We start from the raw sequence: 25,103 nt of genomic DNA, 5'->3' as shown, positions 1-25,103 counted from the left end.
GTGATTGAAGTTCTCAACTCATCCTACCATCAAACGTAGTTCAAAGAACACCATCAATATCTAATAGTTGAGAATATCTATCCCTAACACATATCAGAATATGGGTACCACTACCACAAGAAGATTAGTTAAGAGAAGGCTTCCTTGATTCTTATTTGCAGGCTTATGAAATAAGATGATTAAATTAATATGAACCCAGATTGCCTTTTGTTACAAAGTGGATGTGTAGAAGACTCAGAAATTGACTAAAAATTTTGAAGCCAATCTTAAAACATAAACATGAGGGTGTGTGTGTGTGTGTGTGTGTGTGTGTGTGTGTGTGTGTGTGTGTGTGTTTTACCATAAGGGATATATTTTGTAGAAAAGTTACATTTTTATTCCAGAAGGCATTATCTTGGCTTCTCTACACATAGCACATGTGGGAATTATCTACTTGAAAGCCTTGGCTAGAAGCTCTATCTGATGGCCTCAAATTGATTCTGATATTGAAAAGTCTAAAGGAAGTTAGTGCATACCACAAGGCAGGCTGCTTGGCATAAACTGCCTAAGACACCTAATTTTCCCAGGGGAAGAGACTAAAAAAAATTGAATCAGAATTCCACATTGATTTTGCATTATGAGATAAAAACTTTTCCCTTCAGTATATTGCTTCTCACAATGACTTTGATTTTGCTTCGACCTCAAGCCTCTGCGGTGACAATGCGACTCCATGCCAGTTTTTGGCAGCATACAAGCTGCCAGGCACAATTATTCCTGACAACAGGTCCACATTTGTCTCAGTCAAGTTATAGTATTTGTGGACAAGGATATTATCTAAGCAGTCGGCACGGCACCTCATCTGTTTTAAAGGATGTTTAGGATGAAAGGGTGGTGCAGACTATCAAAGACGCCTTGAAGTGGACTTTTAAAGATACTGACCAATAATTCTTGCCTGGTTTTTCATGACTGATATCTTACAGGTGTTCATGAAGAGGTGCTGGTTATGCTGAATATTAGTTAGGTTAAATTTCATAACTTGTCCAAACCATCTCTACTGAGTATAACTGGGAACTTATAAAACAAAAGAATTGTTCTTGATATTGCTCCAGCTAGATGTATTAATCATTCATTATTTTAAAATCATGCACTTTTATCACTGTAGTTTTTCTTTGCTGGGACTTAATTCAGTTCTTGCCTCTGCAATTTGGGTCTACGTAGCTGCCATTCCTATGAAGTCACATGGCATCCTGTGCTTTCTTCGTGACAGCACTAACTACCCACATTGTAACAAGTGTTTCATCTGTACGCCATTCTGGATTGTCAACACTATGAGTATAGAAATGTGTCTTTTCTCTTCTCTTAATTCTACCTCCAACACCTAGAATGGGAACTGGCACAAAACAGACATACAAGGGCCAGATTACAAGTCCTTTAGGTCAGGCTTCTTCAAGGTGACTTCTGAAATCAGCCTTATTGAAACTGTGGACAAGCTTTTATTTGAAGCTACAGATATTCCAGTAAGCTCCTTAATGAAAGCCCACTTAAGGCAAAAAGCCCCCTGAGATAATACCATGGGTAAGGAACAGAGGAGTAAACAGACCCAAATAAGGAGTTGTTTTTCTGTGAACACAAGGTCACTGCCTTTAGACACAAATGGAAGTGCCCTCAGAGTAGAATTTCTCAGGTCGGAAGAGAATGCGGGAGCAATAAAAATCCATCTGCAACACTTTTTAGTTGAATAGAGACTGCAAACGGGAAAAAATAAACCAGTATTCTGGCTCATTGACCCAAATTTTGAGTGTCTGTCATACTTGGTACACACATTTCCCTTATATTTGAGCATGTCTTGGGTAACATAGACTTGCGGGTCAGCTACAGCACTCCTTCCAGGGACTCTTCACTATGATAGGAGTATCTCCCCTTGAATCATCTTGATTTTTTCCTTTCGACAAACACATATTGAATAAGTATTATGTGTTACCAGTAGATATTTGAGGATAAATTATATTCCACCATCCTTGAATTTAAAGGATATTCTGTTGGAAAAATTTACATATAAATGATTATAATACAATGCATTTATATGTCATATGTATATGGTATATAACCCAAAAGTGCTTATGAGGAAGTCACCAAAACCCCTAGAAAAGGTTTTATGGGGAATATAACATTTGATCTCATAGATAATTGCACCTGATAGATAATGGGGGGTGGGGAGCTATTCCTATAAGGGAGAACAGTGTAAACAGTGACGTAAGGCATGATAGAACATGGTTTGTTCAGAGAATTGTAAATACTTTGATGTGACTGGATTGTAGGTGGCATAGCATATTGTACATTGAGTGGAAATGAAGACAAAAGAATAGCTTTGGACAAGATAGTAAAGGATCTTTGAATCAGGTTTCATCCACTGTCCTTCATAACTGCAATTGGCTCCCTCTGAAGCACCTGCCAGGTTTTATACAACATGACTCTGCCAACCTCACCATGACCCTCAACCCTCCATCACATCTGATTAGACTCAGGGTGGTCACTGTATTCAAGAAAAACCAACTCATAAGCCAGATAGCAACCTATGAGGCGGCATTTCAGACTTGCCTTCTCTAGAATTTTACACTGAAAAGTATTGAAAGAATGAGCTGATTTGAAATAAAGCTGAGTCATGAGGTAGCGTGTAGGCAATGAAGATCTTGTGGCAAGCCAACCCCATAAGAAGTAAAAACCATGAATAAGCTGGAGCTTTGAGGTGAACAGAGGTGAACACAGGACAGGTAAGACAAATGGAGAACAGCAAAGTGCAGGACACTAATACGAAGCTACAATTCCTTCCCCAGTAAGGTTCCTGCTTTTCTTCACAGCTGATTGTTGGGCTTTATCTAACAACAAAATGAATCAAATCAGAAGAACCTTGTGTGTCATGAGGATGAGCCTGCTATTTAACTAGAGGCGACAGTGAGCTATTCAAGGGATTTAAGCAAGACAATAACGTAACCAAATTGGTGGCAGTGTTTTAGGGATGTAGTAACACCATTCTGGAGTTGACCTTTGGGTTGTTCCACTGAAAACTCACCAAATTCTTCTCTGTGTACCTTGTCCTTTGGCGTGGGATAACTTGCTATTTAAGAGATTATGTTAGCCATATGGGAGAGAGACTGTATATTAGAATATAAGTGATTTCTTTCCTTTTCAGAGCCAATAATTTACATGTTTCAGTCACTTAAGGGAAGGTAAGCCTGAATAATTCAACATAAATAAAGGTTGTTCTATAAACTAAATTTCCAACGTAGAAGAAATTTAAAATAACTGTTCCATCCATTTCAAGGAATGTGATGCATTAAATTCAAGTTAGTGAAAAATTTGTATAATTGTCAAAATTTGTATAATTTGTATAACTGCTAAACTTTGGATGGTGAAACCATGGTCCCTATGTTTTATAATGAATATTTATTGCTTTTATAATAGAAAGGAAACAAAGAATAGTTTAAGACATATGTTTTACTTCTAACAAAACAAATTTTGTCTTAGTTGTATAGATAAATCTATATGAGGATAGGTAAAAAGTTATCTATTAATGCCTGCTGTTGTTTTCCACATAGTACAAAAACTTTGGTTTGGATTCAAAGAAGACACAATGGTCATAAAAAATACACTAAGAGTCAGAGGATCTAAGTTCCACACAAAGTTCCTGTACACATATCATATGTCAATTGAGCCAGTTACTTTATCTCTCTGGGTTTCAGTTTTCTGATATGTAAAATGTGGACTGGATAAAATAACCTCAAAATCCTTTCCAATTCTATGATTCTCTAAGCCTTTATATCATTATTACTTAGTATTACTACAATACTCTCCAAGTTAAACTTACAAAGCTTATAAGCCACTTAAAATTATGTAAAACTTCTCAAGCCTTTTAGAAGTACCCACAGGAAACCTTCAAAGCTTAACAATTAGGACTAATAGCCTAAACATGGGATGACATGTTTAATTGCTTTGGTTTCTTTAGGCAGAAACACAGAGTACCTCAGCAGGAAAATACCAAGACTGAAAGTAATGTATACCAAGTCAAAAATATTTTCATGATTTTTAAGTAAATACTATAGAGAGAAAAAATACAGAATTAATGCAGACTGTTGCCTTTAAGAGAAAGTCTGGTCTCAAACTGAGCCAATGAATTAAGGAGAACATTTAAATGACTATGTGATACCTATTACTAGTTTTTGAATAGAGTCCCACATTGTGTTATTCACTTGGATACTTGGATCATAAATAAAAGTTTGCCTAGTTGAAATATTATATTTATTTGTAAAGCTCTACTTCTTAGCGATGTAAACACACACATACACACACACACACACACACACACACACACACACACACACACACCATAGACCATATTAAGTTCAAGTTTTTCTAATTTTTTACTACTAAGTCACAAAAATAAATCTGAGAAGGAAAAGTCGTTCTAAAGTATAAGTGATAATAATAACTGAAACCAAAATTTTGATACAAAAAGTGGGAAAACAAATCCATATTTCAGTTCAGAGTACAGTTGGTTTCTTGAGAAAACATACATAAAATTCTATTATCTATATTTCATTATAAAATTATAAACTCATTCTTTTGAGAAAATACTGGGCTCAGGCTTACAAATACTGAAAATGTGTGAATTTGCAAGTAGTTGTAATAAATACAAAATATAAAATGCTAGAGAAAATTGAGCTTAAATGAACATGATGGCCTGAAAAGTCATTCTATTTCCACCCAATATATTCACTCAGCCACAGCAAACTATAAACACAAAAATGGTATTTCAAAATATATATTTTCCTAGCACTTTTGAAGGCTGCTGGCTTGCAAAAAAGAATAGGTTGCTCTGGGCTAAAAGGGATGTGGGAGAAACCTCACGAAAGTGATGATTCAGAAATAAATGAACAAATGGGGGTAACTTAACTGCGACCTACAGAAGAATGAATGAAACGATAGTAGGCACACACTGAATTATACAGCCAACGAAGCCACAGGTAAGTACAATATAGCCAAGTTTCTTCTGATTTAAAACACTGTATAGAAAAATATGTACATAGTAAGAGACCTTACAATGATTCTGGGTAAGATGGCCTGGAAGATATGAATTTCAAAGAGGAGAGCAGCTCACTTTTATGATTGAAGACTTTTACCTCCATGTCTATCCTTGGGCTACAGTCCTGGCTTATACGGCAGCTTTGCTAGTCTCTTTCCCAACCTCTGTGATCACCTGCCATGCCTGAAATCTGTCATGAGAAACTGATATCTTAAATATGACTGATTTATTGCACATTTTTATTACCTCTTCTTCCTCAAAACTCATGTAATGATGAATACAATCGAGGATAAAGAGGAGGTAAGAATGGATGAACAATTTCTACAAATTTTTGGAAAACAAAGAATATGTAATAAATGAGTAGAGTCAAGAAAGCTACAATCTAAACGCTTACTGAAGGGGGACCCTACACTGTGCAGCAAAATCTTTAAAGCCTCCAGAAGAGGGGGCTCACTTAAAATACAAGGACTGGTTTAAAGTCTTCATGGTGAGTGACTGACTGCCAGATCCCCAACTTCACCCCAAGAAATCTAGAGACTATCCAGTATGGACTGAGTGTTTGTGTACCCCCAGCAAATTCTATGCTGAAGCCCTAATCCCCAAAGTGATGATATCCGGAGGTAGAGCCTTTGGGAGATAATTTGGTCATGAAGGTGGAGGCTTCACAAATAGGTTTGTACTGTTATCAAAAGAGAGATGATCTCTCTCTCTCTCTCTCTCTGCGATGTGAGGATACAGCAAGAATGCATCCATCTGCAAACCAGGAAGAGGGACCTCACCAAACTCTCAAACACGCTGATCTCAGACTTTCTGCCTCAAAAACTGGGAGAAGTAAATTTCTGTTGTGAGTCGCCCACTCTGTGGTATTTATTATATAGTCAGCCTGAGCTAAGATACTACTCCTTTCTTCAAGCAGAGAAGAGAAAATGCTTATTTTCTGGCAAATTCAAACACAAGAAGCTAAACCCAAGTACATGAGGCAAAGGAGTAAGGTTTGGACCTGAAAACAGAAGAATTAAATGAGAATGTACATAATGAGTTGGGGACCTCACCACCCTTCCCCTGCTTTGTCCCAGGACACTGGTAGCCAGCAGTCCTAGTGCAGGGGGCTTGGGGTCTTCTCTGAAGGAAAAAAAAATCTATATTCATGCATCTGGACATTCCTCAGTAAAAAGGCAAGCTCACTGTTTAATCCTGCTACCACAAAATCCACAGCCAAAAGCTTGCCTACACACAGGGGACCTTCTCTCAGTTTTTAGTGCCTCACTCATTAACCTGAATGAACACACAAGAAACTTAACATTTGAGTAAAGCTTCCAACATGAAATAAGCCAAAATGAACTAATTACCTCAGTGGAAACAGTGGCATTGAAGCAAGCAGTATACTACAAAAACAGTCCATGCAATGTCCTCAGAGTAAGAAGAGGTCACATCGATAGACATACAGCATGATGATATTAAGAAGAAAATAAGAGAACCAGAAAAGAGCTCCTGGAGATAACAAATATGATCACCTAAACTGGGAGAAGAGGGAGGATCTGCAAACTTTTTCTATAAAGGGACACATAGTAAATATGTGTCCTTTTTTTTTTTTTTTTGCGGTACACAGGCCTCTCACTGCTGTGGCCTCTCCCGCTGCGGAGCACAGGCTCCGGACATGCAGACTCAGCGGCCATGGCTCACGGGCCCAGCTGCTCCGCGGCATGTGGGATCCTCCCGGACCGGGGCACGAACCCGCGTCCCCTGCATCGGCAGGCGGACTCCCAAGCACTGCGCCACCAGGGTAGCCCTATGTGTCCCTTTATAGACACATATTTTCAGGCCTTACAGTCTCTAAACTCTGTCATTGTAAGGTGAAAGCATCCATAGACAATCTATAAGCGAATGAGCATGAATGTGTTCCTTTATTTACAGAAACTTAACTTTATTTACACCACCTGACCCAGCAGCATCACTGCTGGATTTAATTGTGTCATAGTTTGTTGATACCTGATCTAGATTTTTAATAAATAAATAAATATTGTAACACAAAGCTGAGGAAATCACCTGAAAGTAAGACAAAAAAGATAAAGAGATGGAAAATAGGAGAGAAAAAACAAAGTATCAATCCAAGAAGTCCAAAATTTGTGCAATAAAAGTTCCAGAGAGAGAGAACAGAGAAAATGGGGAGAGGTAATTTAAAAAGAAGACATAATTTTACAGAACTGAAGGACACAAGTCTCCAGATTTAAAGGACCACTGAATACCCAGCACAGTGAATGAAAAAAGGCCCAAACCAAAGTATATCCTTGCTTAATTTCCAAATACCAGGGAAAATAAAGTTCCATAAAACCTTTCAGAGAGTAAAGAATAAATTATACACAAAGGAGTAGGAACCAGAATAGCCTCTGATTCTCAGCAGCAAGAGTGGGTGTGAGAAGACAGTGGTGCAATGGTTTAAAGATTCTGAAGGAAAATGATTGTCAACTGTGAATTATACAGCCAATCTTTTAATCAGTAAAGATAAATTTTAAAAATTCAGACATGAAATTTTTATTTCACAGGCACCCTCTCAGGAATCTGCTAGTGAATATGCTTCAACAAAACAAGTGGCAAACTAAGAAAATGAATATATGGGATCCAGGAAACGGGCTATCACCATTGGAGAATGGTGAAGGGGGTACTAGGTTAACAGCTGTGATTAGATATTGGGGCAGAGAAATGGAGTGCTGCAGAAGAAAGGGATTATCTGAACTGACAGTATTTGGAACAAATCTTTTCAAATATTGGGAAAAACAACTAACTCTAGGTACAGACAAAACTAAGCAAATTTGTGGGAGGGGAAAGAGAGGGAATAGGGACAATTCTTAACTGCAAGAAAAACAAAAAGTTGAATGAGAATGGAAGCACAATCTAGTATACCACTTAATCCAGCAGCATCATTGCTTACATAGTCATCCTAAGTTAAATACTGTTTATTTATTTAATACTATATTAACATGAAAAGTGGGACAGTGAGAGAAAGGATGATACTAAATCTTCAGTTACAATAGCAAGAAATGAAAATCTCAACAAAATTCAGAAATATTATGAGAAGGAAATGATAGTTAAAATAAAGTGACTGAAAAAAAATAAAGTGAATCTAAAAGAATAATTGGTGAAGAAGCTGAGAAGGAAAAGCAAGTATGGGTATTTTTATATTTTTAATTTTTATTTTTTTAACATCTTTATTGGAGTATAATTGCTTTACAATGGTGGGTTAGTTTCTGCTTTATAACAAAGCGAATCAGCTATACATATACATATATCCCTCTTGCGTCTCCCTACCACCCTCCTTACCCCACCCCTCTAGGTGGTCACAAAGCACCGAGCTGATCTCCCTGTGCCAGGCGGCTGCTTCCCACTAGCTACCTATTTTGCATTTGGTAGTATATATAAGTCCATGCCACTCTCTCACTTCATCCCAGCTTACCCATGTAAATTGATACAGCCACTATGGAGAACAGTATGGAGGTTCCTTAAAAAGCTAAAAATAGAACTACCATACGACACAGCAATCTCACTACTGGGCATATACCCTGAAAAAACCATCATTCAAAAAGAGTCATGTACCACAATGTTCATTGCAGCTCTATTTGCAACAGCCAGGACATGGAAGCAACCTAAGTGTCCATCGACAGATGAATTGATAAGAAGATGTGGCACATATATACAATGGAATATTACTCAGCCATAAAAAGAAACAAAACTGAGTTATTTGTAGTGAGGTGGATGGATCTAGAGTCTGTCATACAGAGTGAAGTAAGTCAGAAAGAGAAAAACAAATACTGTATGCTAACACATGTATATGGAAGAAAAAAAATGGTTCTGAAGTATGGGTATTTTTAATACAAATCTTTTCTCATATTTGCTTTTCAAACTATGTACAAAAAATTCAGTTCTCCGATACCTTAATATTTCCCATTTCTCAGAGTTACCTACTAAATTTCAAGTACACTGAGAAGGGTAACACTATAAGCCATTATCAGCTAATACTATATAATTCATTTGTTGATAAGTGGGAAAAAAAAAAAAAGATCCAGAAGAACTGGGTCACCATAGGTACCTGAAGACCAAGATTTGGAGATGAAAGAAAATCACTGAGGGAGAGGCAAGGAGATTCCTGGGGAAAAGGCTTCTCTTTTTCTTGCATGTGTGAAACTCTTGTTTAAACAGTGGGCTTATTGTGCGAGGATGAGATATGACTGATGAGGCCCGCAACAGTCTTTGAGTGGGTGGGGTCACATCTGTCGGAGCAAATATTCCTGATGACAACCCCCAATCAGAAAACTGGATCTCAGAAAGCTAACTCTGTATAAGAATCACTGTATGAGTCATATTGCTTTGTTTTTTCTCATTGTGTTATCTCCTAAATTTTTTAGTTTTTAAAAGAATTTCTTAAAATGTTATCTAAACTTTCAGCTGTGCCACTTGTCCCAAAAGGAAATTATGTCCACTCTTGGGCTGAAGTGTCAAAGGAGGAGCAGCAACACTGTAAAGGTGTTGGTGGTGATCAATGAAAATCCCAAAGGGAGATTCCATCTGAGAGAACACAGAGTCACATGAGTTGTCTTCTACTTGCTCTCAAATGTGAAGTCCTCAGAAAGGGATTTTCTGACCACTCCATCAAACTGTCGCTAGCCCGTAAACTCTGTTATTTTTCTTTATAGCACTTATATCTCTAGTTGACATTGTAATGTGTGCCTATAATGTTTATTTTTTTACTATCTCATCTAGTGATGCATGCAACTAGAATGCAAGTCCTCTGATGGTAAGTGCTTGGTCTTACTCACTGTTGCATCCCCAGCACCAAGGATGGTATAAGAGCTTGATAAATATTCACTGAATTAATAAATTCCCAACTCAGTACCAGATAAAGAAATTTTATTTTTATGAGAGATGCATGGCTTTACTTCCAAGGACTCAGTCAGTTTCTGCCTGAATCACAATTTTGCCACATGGGGGCTCTGCTGTGAGCCACAGGAGATTCCGAAGCAATCCCCACACTCTTAAGGGAAGTAATTTTCAATCAGGATTAAAAGTATTTATGTTACAGAGAAGGGTTCTCCAGCCCAGTTTAAGAAAGTCCCCAAATAGACTGAAATATTTTCATGTAACATAAGGACCCACAGCTCCTATGCGTTGCTACTACACTGCCAACCTACATAAAATTTCTTTTCTTTTCTTTCTTTTTTTTTTTTTTTCAGAATTTCTTTTCTATCAGAAGTTTAAAATCTCTTAGGTCTCCAGCATAAAACCAAAAACCAACAAACATTGTTTCAGAAACAAAAATAGAACTAACCAATGGAATATTAACCTTTTTTCTCCAAATCAAGATTTCTATCGTCTTCCCCCACCTGGGGGTTAGGAAATTTAATTCTTTTTTTTTTTTGAATTTTTGAATTTTATTTTTTTTTATACAGCAGGTTCTTATTAGTAATCAATTTTATACACATCAGTGTATACATGTCAATCACAATGGCCCAGTTCATCACACCACCACCCACACCCCCCCCGCCACTTTCTCCTCTTGGTGTCCATACATTTATGCTCTACATCTGTGTCTCAGTTTCTGCCCTGCAAACTGGTTCACCTGTAACATTTTTCTAGGTTCCACATATATGCGTTAATATATGATATTTGTTTTTCTCTTTCGGACTTACTTCACTCTGTATGACAGTCTCTAGATCCATCCAAGTCTCTACAAATGACCCAATTTCGTTCCTTTTTATGGCTGAGTAATATTCCATTGTATATATGTGCCACATCTTCTTTATCCATTCGTCTGTCGATAGGCATTATGGTGCTTCCGTGACCTGGTTATTGTAAATAGTGCTGCAGTGAACATTGAGGTGCATGTGTCTTTTTGAATTATGGTTTTCTCCGGATATATACCCAGTAGTGGGATTGCTGGATCATATGGTAATTCTATTCTTAGTTTTTTAAGGAACCTCTATACTGTTCTCCAGAGTGGCTGTATCAATTTACATTCCCACCAACAGTGCAAGAGGGTTCCCTTTTCTCCACACCCTCTCCAGCATTTGCTGTTTGTAGATCTTCTTATGATGCCCATTCTAACTGGAGTGAGGTGATACCTCATTGTAGTTTTGATTTGCATTTCTCTAATAATTAGTGATGTTGAACAGTTTTTCATGTGCTTCTGGGCCATCTGTATGTCTTCTTGGGAGAAATGTCTATTTAGGTGTCCTGCCCATTTTTGTATTGGGTTGTTTGCTTTTTTAATATTGAGCTGCATGATCTGTTTATATATTTTGGAGATTAATCCTTTGCCTGTTGATTCATTTGCAAATATTTTCTCCCATTCTGAGGGTTGTCTTTTCATCTTATGGTTTCCTTTGTGGTGCAAAAGCTCTGAAGTTTCATTAGGTCCCATTTGTTTATTTTTGTTTTGATTTCCGTTACTCTAGGAGGTGGATCAAAAAAGATCTTGCTGCAATTTATGTCAAAGAGTGTTCTTCCTATGTTTTCCTCTAAGAGTTTTAAATTGTCCAGGGTTACATTTAGGTCTTGAATCCATTTTGAGTTTATTTTTGTGTTTGGTGTTAGGGAGTGTTCTAATTTCATTCTTTTACCTGTAGCTATCCAGTTTTCCCAGCACCACTTATTGAAGGGACTGTCTTTTCTCCATTATATATCCCTGCCTCCTTTGTCATACATCAGTTGACTGTAGGTGCATGGTTTATCTCTGGGCTTTCTATCTTGTTCCAGTGATCTATGTTTCTGTTTTTGTGCCAGTACCATATTGTCTCGATTACTGTAGCTTTGTAGTATAGTCTGAAGTCAGGGAGTCTGATTCCTCCAGCTCCATTTTTTTCCCTCAAGACTGCATTGGCTATTCAGGGTCTTTTATGTCTCCACACAAATTTTAAGATTTTTTGTTCTAGCTCTATAAAATATGCCATTGGTAATTTGATAGGGATTGCATTGAATCTGTAGATTGCTTCGGGTAGTATAGTCATTTTCAAAATATTGACTCTTCCAATCCAAGAACACGGTATATCTCTCCATCTGTTGGTATCATCTTTAATTTATTTCATCAGTGTCTTATAGTTTTCTGCATACAGGACTTTTGTCTCGCTAGGTAGGTTTATACCTAGGTATTTTATTCTTTATGTTGCAGCGGTAAATGGGAGTGTTTTCTTAATTTCTCTTTCATATTTTTCATCATTATTGTATAGGAATGCAAGAGATTTCTGTGCATTAATTTTCTATCCTGCAACTTTACCAAATTCATTGATAATCTCTAATCGTTTTCTGGTGGCAGATTTAGGATTCTCTATGTATAGTATCATGTCATCTGCAAACAGTGACAGTTCTACTTCTTCTTTTCCAATTTGTATTATTTTATTTCTTTTGCTTCTCTGATTGCTGTGGCTAGGACTTCCAGAACTATGCTGAATAATAGTGGTGAGAGTGGACATCCTTGCCTTGTTCCTGATCTTAGAGGAAATTCTTTCAGTTTTTCACCGTTGAGAATGATGTTTGCTATGGGTTTGTTGTATATGGCCTTTACTATGTTGAGGTAGGTTCCCTCTGTGCCCACTTTCTGAAGAGCTTTTATCATAAATGGGTGTTGAATTTTGTCAAAAGCTTTTTCGGCATCGATTGAGATGATCGTATGGTTTTTATTTTTCACTTTGTTAACATGGTGTATCACATTGATTGATTTGCGTATATTGATGAATCCTTGCATCCCTGGGATAAATCCCAATAGATCATAGGGTATGATCCTTTTAATGTGTTTTTGGATTCTAACTGCTACTATTTTGTTGAGAATTTTTGCATCTATATTCATCTGTGATATTGGTCTGTAATTTTCTTTTTTTGTAGTATCTTTGTCTGGTTTTGGTATCAGGGTGATGTTGGCCTCGTAGAATGAGTTTGGGAGTGTTCCTTCCTCTGCAATTTTTTGGCAGAGTTTGAGAAGGATGGGTGTGTTAGCTCTTCTCTAAATGTTTTATAGAATTCACCTGTGAAGCCATCTGGTCCTGGACTTTTGTTTGTTGGAAGATTTTTAATCACAATTTTAATTTAATTACTTGTGATTGGTCTGTTCATATTTTCTATTTCTTCCTGGTTCAGTCTTGGAAGGTTATACCTCTCTAAGAATTTGTCCATTTCTTCCAGGTTGTCCATTTTATTGGCATAGAGTTGCTTGTAGTAGTCTCTTACGATGCTTTGTATTTCTGCAGTGTCTGTTGTAACTTCTCCTGTTTCATTTCTAATTTTATTGATTTGAGTCTTCTCCCTCCTTTTCTTGATGAGTCTGGCTAATGGTTTATCAATTCTGTTTATCTTCTCAAAGAACCCAGCTTTTAGTTTTATTGGTCTTTGCTGTTGTTTTCTTTGTTTCTATTTCATTTATTTCTGCTCTAATCTTTATGTTTTCTTTCCTTCTGCTAACTTTGGGTTTCGTTTGTTCTTCTTTCTCTAGTTCCTTTAGGTGTAAAATTAGTTTGTTTATTTGAGATTTTTCTTGTTTCTTGAGGTAGGCTTGTATAGCTATAACCTTCCCTCTTAGAATTGCTTTTGCTGCATCCCATAGGTTTTAGATCATAGTGTTCTCATTGTCATTTGTCCTAGGTATTTCTTGATTTCCTCTTTGATTTCTTCAGTGATATCTTGGTTATTTAGTAATGTACTGTCTAACCTCCATGTGTTTGTGTTTTTTACGTTTTTTTCCCTGTAACTCATTTCTAATCTCACAGCGTTGTGGTCAGAAAAGATGCTTGATATGATTTTAATTTTCTTAAATTTAATGAGGTTTGATTTGTGACCCAAGATGTGATATATCCTGGAGAACGTTTTGTGTGCACTTGAGAAGAAAGTGTAATCTGCTGTTTTTGGATGGAATGTCCTATAAACATCAATTAAATCTATCTGGTTTATTGTGTCACTTAAAGCTTCTGTGTCTTATTTATTTTCATGTTGGCTGATCTGTCCATTGGTGTAAGTGAGGTGTTAAAGTTCCCCACTATTATTGTGTTACTGTCAATTTCCTCTTTTATAGCTGTTAGCAGTTTCCTTATGTATTGACGTGCTCCTATGTTGGGTGCATATATATTTATAATTGTTATATCTTCCTCTTGGATTGATCCCTTGATCATTATGTAGTGTCCTTCCTTGTCTCTTGTAACATTCTTTATGTTAAAGTCTATTTTATCTGATATGACTATTGCTACTCCAGCTTTTGATTTCCATTTGCATGGAATATCTTTTTCCATCCCCTCACTTTCAGTCTGTATGTGTCCCTAGGTCTGAAGTGGGTCTCTTGTAGATTGCACATATATGTGTCTTGTTTTTGTATCCATTCAGCAAGCCTGTGTCTTTTGGTTGGAGCATTTAATCCATTCACGTTTAAGGTAATTATCAATATGTATGTTCCTATGACAATTTTATTAATTGTTTTGGGTTTGTTTTTGTAGGTCATTTTCTTCTCTTGTGTTTCCCACTTACAGAAGTTCCTTTAGCATTTGTTGTAGAGTTGGTTTGGTGGTGCTGAATCCTCTTACCTTTTGCTTGTCTGTAAAGCTTTTGATTTCTCCATCAAATCTGAATGAGATCCTTGCCCGGTACAGTAATCTTGGTTGTAGGTTCTTCCCTTTCATCACTTTAAGTATATCATGCCACTCCCTTCTGTCTTGTAGAGTTTCTGCTGAGAAATCAGCTGTTAACCTTATGGGAGTTCCCTTGTATATTATTTGTCATTTTTCCCTTGCTGCTTTCAATAATTTTTCTTTGTCTTTGATTTTTTCCAATTTGATTACTATGTGTCTCGGTGTGTTTCTCCTTGGGTTTATCCTGTATGGGACTCTCTGCGCTTCCTGGACTTGCGTGGCTATTTCCTTTCCCACGTTAGGGAAGTTTTCGACTATAATCTCTTCAGTATTTTCTCAGGTCCTTTCTCTCTCTCTTCTCCCTCTGGGACCCCTATAGTGCGAATGTTGTTGCGTTTAATGTTGTCCCAGAGGTCTCTTAGGCTATCTTAATTTCTTTTCATTCTTTTTTCTTTATTCTGTTCTGCAGCAGTGAATGCCACCATTCTGTCTTCCAGGTCACTTATCTGTTCTGCCTCAGTTATTCTGCTATTGATTCCTTCTAGTGTAGTTTTCATTTCAGTTATTGTATTGTTCATCTCTGTTTGTTTGTTCTTTAATTCTTCTAAGTCTTTGTTAAACATTTCTTGCATCTTCTCGATCTTTGCCTCCATTCTTTTTCCGAGGTCCTGGATCATCTTCACTATCATTATTCTGAAATTTTTTTCTGGAAGGTTGCCTATCTCCACTTCATATAGTTGTTTTTCTGGGGTTTTATCTTGTTCCTTCATCTGGTACATAGACCTCTGCTTTTTCATCTTGTCTATCTTTCTGTGAATGTGTTTTTTGTTCCACAGGCTGCAGGATTGTAGTTCTTTGTTCTGCTGTCTGACCTCTGGTGGATGAGGCTATCTAGGAGGCTTGTGCAAGTTTCCTGATGGGTGGGACTGGTGGTGGGTAGAGCTGGGGATTGCTCTGGTGGGCAGAGCTCAGTAAAACTTTAATCTGTTTGACTGCTGATGGGTGGGGCGGGTACCCTCCCTGTTGGTTATTTGGCCAGAGGCAACTCAACACTGGAGCCTACATGGGTCTTTGGTGGGGCTAATGGCAGACTCTGGGAGGGCTCACGCCAAGGGGTACTTCCCAGAACTTCTGCTGCCAGTGTCCTTGTCCCCATGGTGAGCCACAGCCACCCCCACCTCTTCAGGAGACCCTCCAACACTAGCAGGTAGGTCTGGTTCAGTCTCCTCTGGGGTTACTGCTCCTTCCCCTGGGTCCCAATGCACACACTACTTTGTGTGTGCCCTCCAAGAGTGGAGCCTCTGTTTCCCCCAGTCCTGTCGAAGTCCTGCAATCAAGTCCCACTAGCCTTCAAAGTCTGATTCTCTAGGAATTCCTCCTCCTGTTGCTGGATCCCCAGGTTGGGAAGCCTGATGTGGGGCTCAGAACCTTCACTCCAGTGAGTGGCCTTCTGTGGTATAAGGGTTCTCCAGTCTGTGAGTCATCCACCCAGCATTTATGGGATTTGATATTACTGTGATTGATCCCCTCCTACTGTCTCATTGTGGCTTCTCCTTTGTCTTTGGATGTCAGGTATCTTTTTTGGTGAGTTCCAGTGTCTTCCTGTTGATGACTGTCTAGAAGCTAGTTGTGATTCTGGTGTTCTCACAAGAGGGTGTGAGAGCACGTCCTTCTACTCCGCCATCTTTGTTCAGGGCCCGGATTTAATTCTTAATGCTAACATATTTGTCAGGAAGGCAAATTTTAAAATATACTAGCGTACCCATTGAAACTATTATACAGAATGCTTTAAAAGTACAATAGAAAACCTATAGACTGAATGTTTGTGTTCCACGTCCACCAAATCATACGTTGAAACCTAATCCCCAAAGTGATGGTATTTGGAGGTGGAACCTTTGGGAGGTGATTAGGTGAATGGGATAAGTGTCCTTAGTAAAGAGGCCCTTGAGAGCTCCCTTGCCACTTAAGCTATGTGAAGTTCCAGAGAGAAGGTGGCAGTCTGTGAAGCAGGAGGCAGGAATGCAATCTCACCAAACATGGAATCTGACCACATCTTGATCTTGGACTTCCCAGCCTCCAGAACTGTGAGAAATACATTTCTGTTGTTTATAAGCCACCCAATCTATCACATTCTGTTACAATAGCCCAAATGGACTAAGACAGAAAATTTTCTTTAAAAAAAACTTGTACATCAGAACATATGTAAAGCAAATATAGCAAAATGTTTATTATTATACCATTTAAATAATATTGACTTTATATTCAAAGCACAGCCATACAATCATTTAAAGTAAAACATCAAATATTAAGGTACAAATTTGTAAGAGACTTTTATAGTTACTCTAAAACTCCTTTGTTCTATTGTGAGAAATCATAAGAATTTTGGGAATATATATAGGACTATAAATTTTACAATGTGGCTCTGGTGCCACATGTTCCTTCATGGACTTTGTTCCAGATGAAAAGTTAGAAAACTGATTTCTCTCAATAAAATGACTATAAATGAATTTTGATGGCTGTTCTCTTGAAAGTAATTTTTTTGAGCCTCTGTTAGAAGGCTATTCCAATATTAATATAAAAATTAGCAGGTTTGTTTAGCAAGGAACAAAGCAAATAATTGCTTTTGATGACTGTGGGCAAAAAAGCAAGTGTAGTGGAAAGGGAAGAACAGAAATACTAGTAAATGTGAATGGTAAACCAACCGAGACTTGTGACACCTTAATTTTAATTATTGCTCTGAAAACTTGCCATTTGACCCATTACTGTATTCCCTGGTATTACAAACAGAACAAAACAGAAATACGTATTTTCCTTCAAGTTCTAAGTCTCACATTACTCAAAAGTTAATGCAAGTCTTAACTTTGCTACCAAACGTGAATAGATGCCCCAAGTATCAATTTGGGGCTGGATATCCTGCTTAAATTAATGAATGGACTCTTGCTCAACATGTATGCCATTAAAACTTACTCCTTACAACTTAAATGATACAGGAGAAGGAATCAACTGAACGTCAAACATGGAACAAGCTACAGTTCAAATGACCTGGTACCTCCCAATAAACTGATGGCATTAAAAAATTAGAGAGACTTCAGAAACATGAAAACCAAATGCAATATTTGGGCTTCACTTAGGTCTTGACCATAAGCCAGCTTTAAGAACTTACCGTTAAATATGTTAGGTGTTCTAATGCTAGATGGTTAAATTAAAAGTCTTTACTGATTAGAATTACATACTGAAACACACACACACACACACACACACACACACACACACACACACACACACACATATGTAAAATGACATGATTTCTGAGATTTGCTTTTAAAATACTCCAGAAAGAAAAAAAAAAAAGTGTGGGTGTGTATGAAGGAAGGTGGGGATAGGTGGAACAGAATTAGTAAAATATTGATAATTGTTAATGTTTATTATACTATACGCTCTACTTTTGTGTATGTTTTGAAATTTCCACTAAAAAAAAAAAAATAAGAACAATTGTTTCCTCAAAGTTATGTAGTCTTTTTCAATCTTCAGAAGTCTACCAATAAGTGTTACATTTTAAGAGTTTGTTATTTTTCCCTATCCTCAAATTTAGCTTAGGGCTACCTCTGTAGGAAGAAAAAGTGTGGAATGCAATAAAACCTGAGAGTATGGATTGATGCTGCAGCATAAATGTATCTTTAGGTGAGGGAGAGGGAGATGTGTTGGATAATCTTGTAGGTCTCATTCATTTGAATTTGCCTCATTCCAAAAAGACACCGAGAAACCATTTTAATGGTCAGACCTGGAAATTTCTTCATCCATTTATCTAAGTCAGACATATTCACTTATAACCATATGTGACCAGACAGGGTTTTTAATGGAGCCCTTGAAGCAAGCAGATGGAAACCAAGGATATTTCAGAGACATGTTAATGTTCGATGGAAGATCAGAATATAGTTATAAGTGTACAAATGCATTTGAGTATTCTAACCAACTAGAAATGAAGAAAATAAAATTTTCATAGCTGTAGGGACTCTATAGCAGCATTCTGACTATCTTATTACGTGATAGGGTAGCTGAGTCAAAAACATTAAGCTCTTTACAACACCTAGATAACATGACTTATTGGTGAAAGCACTTTATGAGTTAGAATGTCAATGATGTATGCTGTATAATAAATGGTTGTGGTATTAAAACTGTAGTAGAAAGGGAATAGTGAGAATTTTTTTTTTTATATAATATTAGTAAATTCTGACTCTGCCCTTGGTCATGTTAGTGACCCTTGATATATGTTTGTTCCAGTATATGCTCATGACCAGAGCACCTAGACAGAATTCAAAGAAAAATTAATTTTCTCACAGGTACACTGATTTCAGAAATATTTTGTAGCACTTTATAGTCTACAATGTATTTACATATAAATTATGGAACTTGATCCTAAATAAAAACTTTAGAGATTCATAGCACAGGTTTTATGAGTACTATTTTGCAGATAAGCAAACTGAGACCTTAAGAAGACTGGCCAGAATCAGTTCCAAATTCCAAATGTCAACTGGCATATGCAATAAAAAGTATGTGTCATTCTCTATATTATTCTAGAAAAACATTTTGGATTTTTACCGAATTTATTTCCTAAAACTCTTAGTCCACATGTTCCCATATCTGGTCTTTATGTAATTTTCAGTTTTCATCAAAGCTTTTGATTCCATTGCCTTCTAAGACAATTTGCGAAGATGTTGCCACTGTCCAGACCATCTGAATAGAAATCCATGTTGCTATTGTTAGTGCCTAATTTTGCTCTGTCATTTTACAAACGATTTTAAAATACATCATGGTTCTTTGAGGCTTAATAACAAGAAGATGTTTGCAAAAATTAAAGTCTCACAAAACTGAAGAAAGTTGAGAACCAAATTCAAACAAAATTCAAATGTGTTGAACTCTTGATGTTATTCCCCGAACTTGACCTACAGAAGCAGCTGATGGCTGTACCGTCCCTCCAGTTGCTCAGCCCATAAAACTAGCAGTCATCTTTTTTTTTTTTTTTTTTTTTTTTTTTTTTTGCGGTGCTCAGGTCTCTCACTGTTGTGGCCTCTCCCGTTGCGGAGCACAGGTTCCGGACGCGCAGGCTCAGCGGCCATGGCTCACGGGCCCAGACGCTCCGCGGCATGTGGGATCTTCCCGGACCGGGGCACGAACCCGCGTCCCCTGCATCGGCAGGCGGACTCTCAACCACTGCGCCACCAGGGAAGCCCCAGCAGTCATCTTTAATTTCTCTCTTTATCTCATACCTTCACTTCTAATCCATTAAAAAACTCCTGTTGGTTTTACCTAAACATAAATCTAGAAACTAACCAATTCTCACCACTCCCACTGCTACCATACTGGCCCAAGCCACAATCATCTCTCTTGACTGGTATTATAACCTCCTTACTGGCTTCCCTTACTACTCCTTACTACTCTTGTCCCTTTAGAGTATATTCCCTCTCTGACTTCATCTCCAATTACTCTCCCACTTGCTCTCTCCACTCTAAGACTGACTGGCCTTTTTTCTCGTCAATGAACACACTATATACTCCCACAGAGGGCCTTTGCACTGGTCACTCCCCATACATATTTAAGGTTAACAACCTCACCTCCTGCAAGGGTTGTTCAAGCCACTTTCTTAGTGGCCCTAACCATCCTATTTAAAACTACGATCCATCTCACCCCTTCCACTCTTAATCTTCACTATCTTTCTTACTTTTCTATAGTACACACTACCTAATAATATACTACTTATGTTTGTTTTTTATTGTCCATCTTACCCCTTCAGAATGTAAGCTTAGATCTTTGTTTTGTACACTGATATACTCTAAGTGTCTGGAACCGTGTCTAGGACTTAGTCGGTACCCAAACTGTTAAATAAATGAAATCTCTGAGAAAACCCATTGTTAAGATATCAGTATATCCACTTTAAGCCCTGATTTTCTAAGTTTATATATGGCAATTCAGTTTCATATTACACTGAAATTTGCCATCATATAAGTAAGATTGGATTTATTTACCCAATTTAAACAAAATATGTCAAGCTATCTGAAGTATTATCAGTGCAATTAAAAAAAAGTCTTAAAATACATGACACTATATTCCATAAGTATGTAAATCATTAAGGCCCTAGATTCATTGGGGAAATTTAAGTTGTCCGGTAGTTTAGGTTTTTTTCCGTATGTGGTGTTAAGTGCAAAAGAATTTGCTAAATACATCATGTAGTATAATTTTGCTTCTTTTGAAAGGCAAGTAAGAAATAATCATCTTGCTGTAGTCAACAAGTAAAAGGAGAATAAACTTTAAAAAGTAACCAGCAAATTACTAAAATCTTTTAGAATACAAGGTTTTGTTTTTCTTTTGAGAGACTACTCGATGTCTTGGGAGTGATTTCTGTAGCCTCAAGTATTCAGTCTGGTTTAGCGTTGCACTATTTTATTTTTGGATTTCTCTACTAGCCTCTTGACTGGTCTTCCCTCTTCAGGCACTTCATTACCTTGAACCAGGATAGACCTGGTGGTGGTACTGGCTTAAGAGCTAGTGCCAAAGTAGGAGCCACACAGAGGGCCTGGAGTCAGACCCAATCCAAGAATGGCTACTGATCACTACTGAGGAAAAGATCAATAATCAGCATTAAGAGAAAATATCAATTTTGAAATCCAAAAGGTGAATGTGAAGTCAGAACTATGGAGCAAAATAAGATCAGAAGCCAAGGTACCAGGAAAATGTCTAAAAACTAAGGGCAAGGTGTGTGACGCAGCAGCAAATGTTATTCACCAGAATTGATCCAAGAAGATTTCTCCCAGGAAAAGCAAAGTGAGAGAATTACCTTCTCAGTGGGCTCATCTGTGCTTCTGTCAGGGAATGAGAGAAGAATAAGAAACACAAAGTTGATGGGGCCTCCGGCCATCCTAGAGCAGCCCTCTGCAGCTGTTAGGCAAAACAGACATCGGATAGCTGCTTCCCTTGGAGAAGCAAGGATGGTGAAGAGAAAAATCAGAGCCTTTCAAGCAACAGAGATATGATAGAGGAGTTATAAATATGATTCCTTTTAGTCTTTTTTTTAATAGATACAAGTTGCCAAGCCCTATTTGGGATGTTAGATGATAAAAGTTGTAACATGCCAAAGGGAATATTCAAACCTATACTTACTATTCTCATAAAATTTATGGTTTAACTATGAAGACAAGAGATATCTACATGAAAAGTGAAGATCACTTGCTGACCATATGAGTATTTCCGCTTCCCAGTTTCTTGCCTTATAACACACATTTTTTAAGAACACTTTCTCCAAGACTGTACCCAATCTCACTGGCCAAGGAACTTTTCAGGGATCAATCCCATGTACACAAGACTAGCATTACATAACCAGTCTATCCTACATCAAATGTACCTGTGACCCCCATAAAAATGTATTTATTCAATAAATCTTTATTGAGCGTCTATGATATGCCAAGCGCTATTGCAGGTTTCAGGGAAACTGAAGTAGACAAAACATTGTCTTTGTCCTCATAGAATCTATATCACAATGTCATAGATTTATATGTCCTCTCTTCCTACTAGGAGAAAATTTATTATTTTTATTCATTCCCTTACAGTGCATTTTTTAAACCAAGTTGTCCATCAGAGTCTGTTGATAAGTGTAGCCTCTTCCGTCCCCTTGAATCAAAATCTTGGGGGAGGGATTGGGAAATTTATCTTTTTAACAAGCTCTCTGGGGGCTTTATGCGCATTGATAGCAAGAATAATTGGGAGGAAACTGCCCTATTAATGGCATACTATCTGAGGAATTGCATGATGTCTATGGGATCCCTTTTGATTATCATGACTGTTACCAAGCTTCTCATCCTTAGAAGATATGAAAGCTCTCCAGGGTTTTCCACAGCCAATTCATCGAACTAAGACTAACACTTTTATTTTTTATAAAATTACCATTTATTTTTAAACCAAATGGTTTTCTCTGTGGGGCAGATGTTACCATATTCTGCTCTGGGAAGAAAATAATCAAACATTAATTACTAGTTATGGTCCACTAGATACTCATTTTAAAGATAAAGTTGAGATGACGGCAATTTAGGAACTCTTCTCATCAAAGAAGGCAAGACTGAAAGGATCTCAGAAATCCACTGTAAACAATATAAAAAATATTCATTGAAGTAGTTCTTTGTGAGTAAATGAAAGTGAGTATACTCAATATTCAATACTAAATAACATGCAATACCAGCAAATACAGTAAAGTTGATATTATTCAAATAACAGCTAACACAGGCTTATCACGTGCCACTTACTATTCTAAGTACTTCACAGACATTTAGATGACTTAATTCTCAAACCCTCTATGAAACGGAATTTTGTTATTATGCCCATTTTGCAGAAGAGAAAACTAATGCATAGAGAAGATAGGTAACCTAGTGAAGGTTACAGAGCTGGTAAAGTACAGCCAGGATTTGAACCTAGGTGCAAAAATTCATCCTCTTAATCATTAGGCTAAGCTTCTCCTCTTTAGTTTTTATGATTCTTGTTAGAAGACTCGTACCAAAGAAGTTTATGAAAACCTATTCTAGAAATCAAGAATTTTATTTTATTACAGGCTTCCCTGACACAATGACTTAGGATAATTTTCATTTGGCTCATTTTAAAGTGAAGATAACAATGTTGTTGAAGCAGGATCATCTAGCAGTTAGAGGTGTAAGCTAAGAGAGCTATGGTTCGAAATCTCAGTTCTGACGCTTGCTGTATGACCTTGAGCAAGTTACCTTTCCAAGTCTCGGTTTCCTCATCTTCAAAATGAAGGTTATAATGGGACCTACATCATAATATTGTTTACAGATAGAATAAGATAGCCCATTTAAAGCACTTAGAAAGTGCTCAATAAATATTGCTAGTGTAATAGTAACAGCATCAATAAACTGAACCAGATGATCTCTTGATTCTTGTACTCACACTAAATATGGCTTATTTCTCTTGTAATTAAAAAAATAAAATGACAGCAACCAAAACAACAAACCATGTCATAAGCCATGAAACCAATTATGTCTTTTGTGGGAAAACCAGAGAGGTTATTGGATACATTAGTTTATATGTCACTAGTTATCCTCTCTACTCCAAAATGCATGTGTTCTAGCATCCTGAGACACCTTGTATAATATAATCGCTGTGACTCCAAGAGGTCAAATGGGCAGGCAGCTCAATAATTCATTTTATAAATTTCAGTTCAAAGCTATGTTGAGGTTAAGAAAAATTGACATTCGGTCTGTGAACTTAATGTCAAGCTCAAGAAAAACTCTGGGCAGCGCATGTTTAGCGATTAAGTGGATGCAGACAATAAAGACGTTGCCAAATTGTAAAACAAGACTTGGAAATTACAGAAAATGTTGCTAGTTATTGATTACGGTGACCATTCAGTTCCTATCGAGCGACCCAAAAGAATCATTCATTTTCCAACAGAAAGCCTGCTCATTTGCAAGATAAAAGAGAGACATTTCTGCACATGCCCATAATGTTCTTCACCACTGGGGGCAGCTTTACATAAGACTGCATTCACTAAAACCAAAGCAACAGTCCGAGCAGCTTTCGGAATGACAGTCTGCAGAAGTGAGCTGAGCGTGTGCACGGTACGGGGCTCTCCTGCCTTCCGGACTCCAATGCAGCGCTGTGGCTGAAGTGGGTGCTCGCCACCAGAAATGCTGGGCTATGGGATACAGATGTGGCAGCTCAGGTAGCCTCACGTTGCCTGGAGGAATACATCTTGCTTTCCGATAAGAAGAAATTGTAGAAGCCAGTTTTTTTTTTTTTTTTTACCCCGCCCCCCCACAAAAAAACTGTAAAGATGCAAAAACGTAATATTCATGAAGATCCTATTACCTAGGAAGATTTTGATGTTTTGCTGCAAATGCGGTGTTGGGATTTATTTGTTCTTGGAGTGTTCTGCGTGGCTGGCAAAGAATAATGTTCCAAAATCGGTCCATCTCCCAAGGGGTCCAATTTTTCTTCCTGGGTGTCAGCGAGCCCTGACTCACTACAGTGCAGCTGACAGGGGCTGTCATGCAAGTGGCCCCCTAAGCCAAAGCAAAGACCTAAGGACGACCTTTGAACAATACAAAGGATGGGTATGTTTTGTCATTTTTCTTCTTTTCTTCTTAAAAAAACAAAAACAAAAAATCCACTAATCTGTAAATTAATTCTGCCTTAATTATTGTAGAGATTACCTTGCTCTGCTCTAAGACTATAAATTCGATTGCTTAGTTGCCATGTTTCCTTGCTTAACTATTAAAAAAAAAAAAAGCCTAAAGACAATTCTCTTTAAATTATAAGGAGATGATATTTGATGTTAAATGTTTTTATCTAGATTTAAATTTCTAAAAAAGAAAATACATGCTTATTTTTGCTTGATTAAAAAATAAATGAATTCCTTTTTTGGGGGGATAACTTTTCTAAGTTGTTTT

General features: G+C 37.4%; 2 protein-coding genes across 16 annotated transcripts in view; one reads left to right on the top strand and one right to left on the bottom strand.

Annotated features, from left to right (window-relative positions):
- Nucleotides 1-25,103, bottom strand: part of CTNNA3 (catenin alpha 3) — a 1,677,393-nt gene that overhangs the window by 880,515 nt on the left and 771,775 nt on the right. The window lies entirely within an intron of this gene.
- LRRTM3 (leucine rich repeat transmembrane neuronal 3) overlaps nucleotides 23,762-25,103 on the top strand; it is a 181,587-nt gene continuing 180,245 nt past the window's right edge. For both annotated transcript variants that reach the window (XM_079899794.1, XM_079899795.1), the window contains exon 1: nucleotides 23,762-24,767. In XM_079899794.1, the coding sequence (XP_079755920.1) occupies nucleotides 24,764-24,767 (4 nt within the window). In that variant the 5' untranslated portion in view covers nucleotides 23,762-24,763. The remainder of the gene's footprint in view (nucleotides 24,768-25,103) is intronic.

Source organism: Stenella coeruleoalba (assembly GCF_951394435.1).
Source record: "Stenella coeruleoalba genome assembly, chromosome: 16".
In the NCBI taxonomy this organism is placed as follows: Eukaryota; Metazoa; Chordata; class Mammalia; order Artiodactyla; family Delphinidae; genus Stenella; species Stenella coeruleoalba.
The sequence above is the reverse complement of the archived record's forward strand: the minus strand, read 5'-3'. Positions and strand labels throughout refer to the sequence as shown.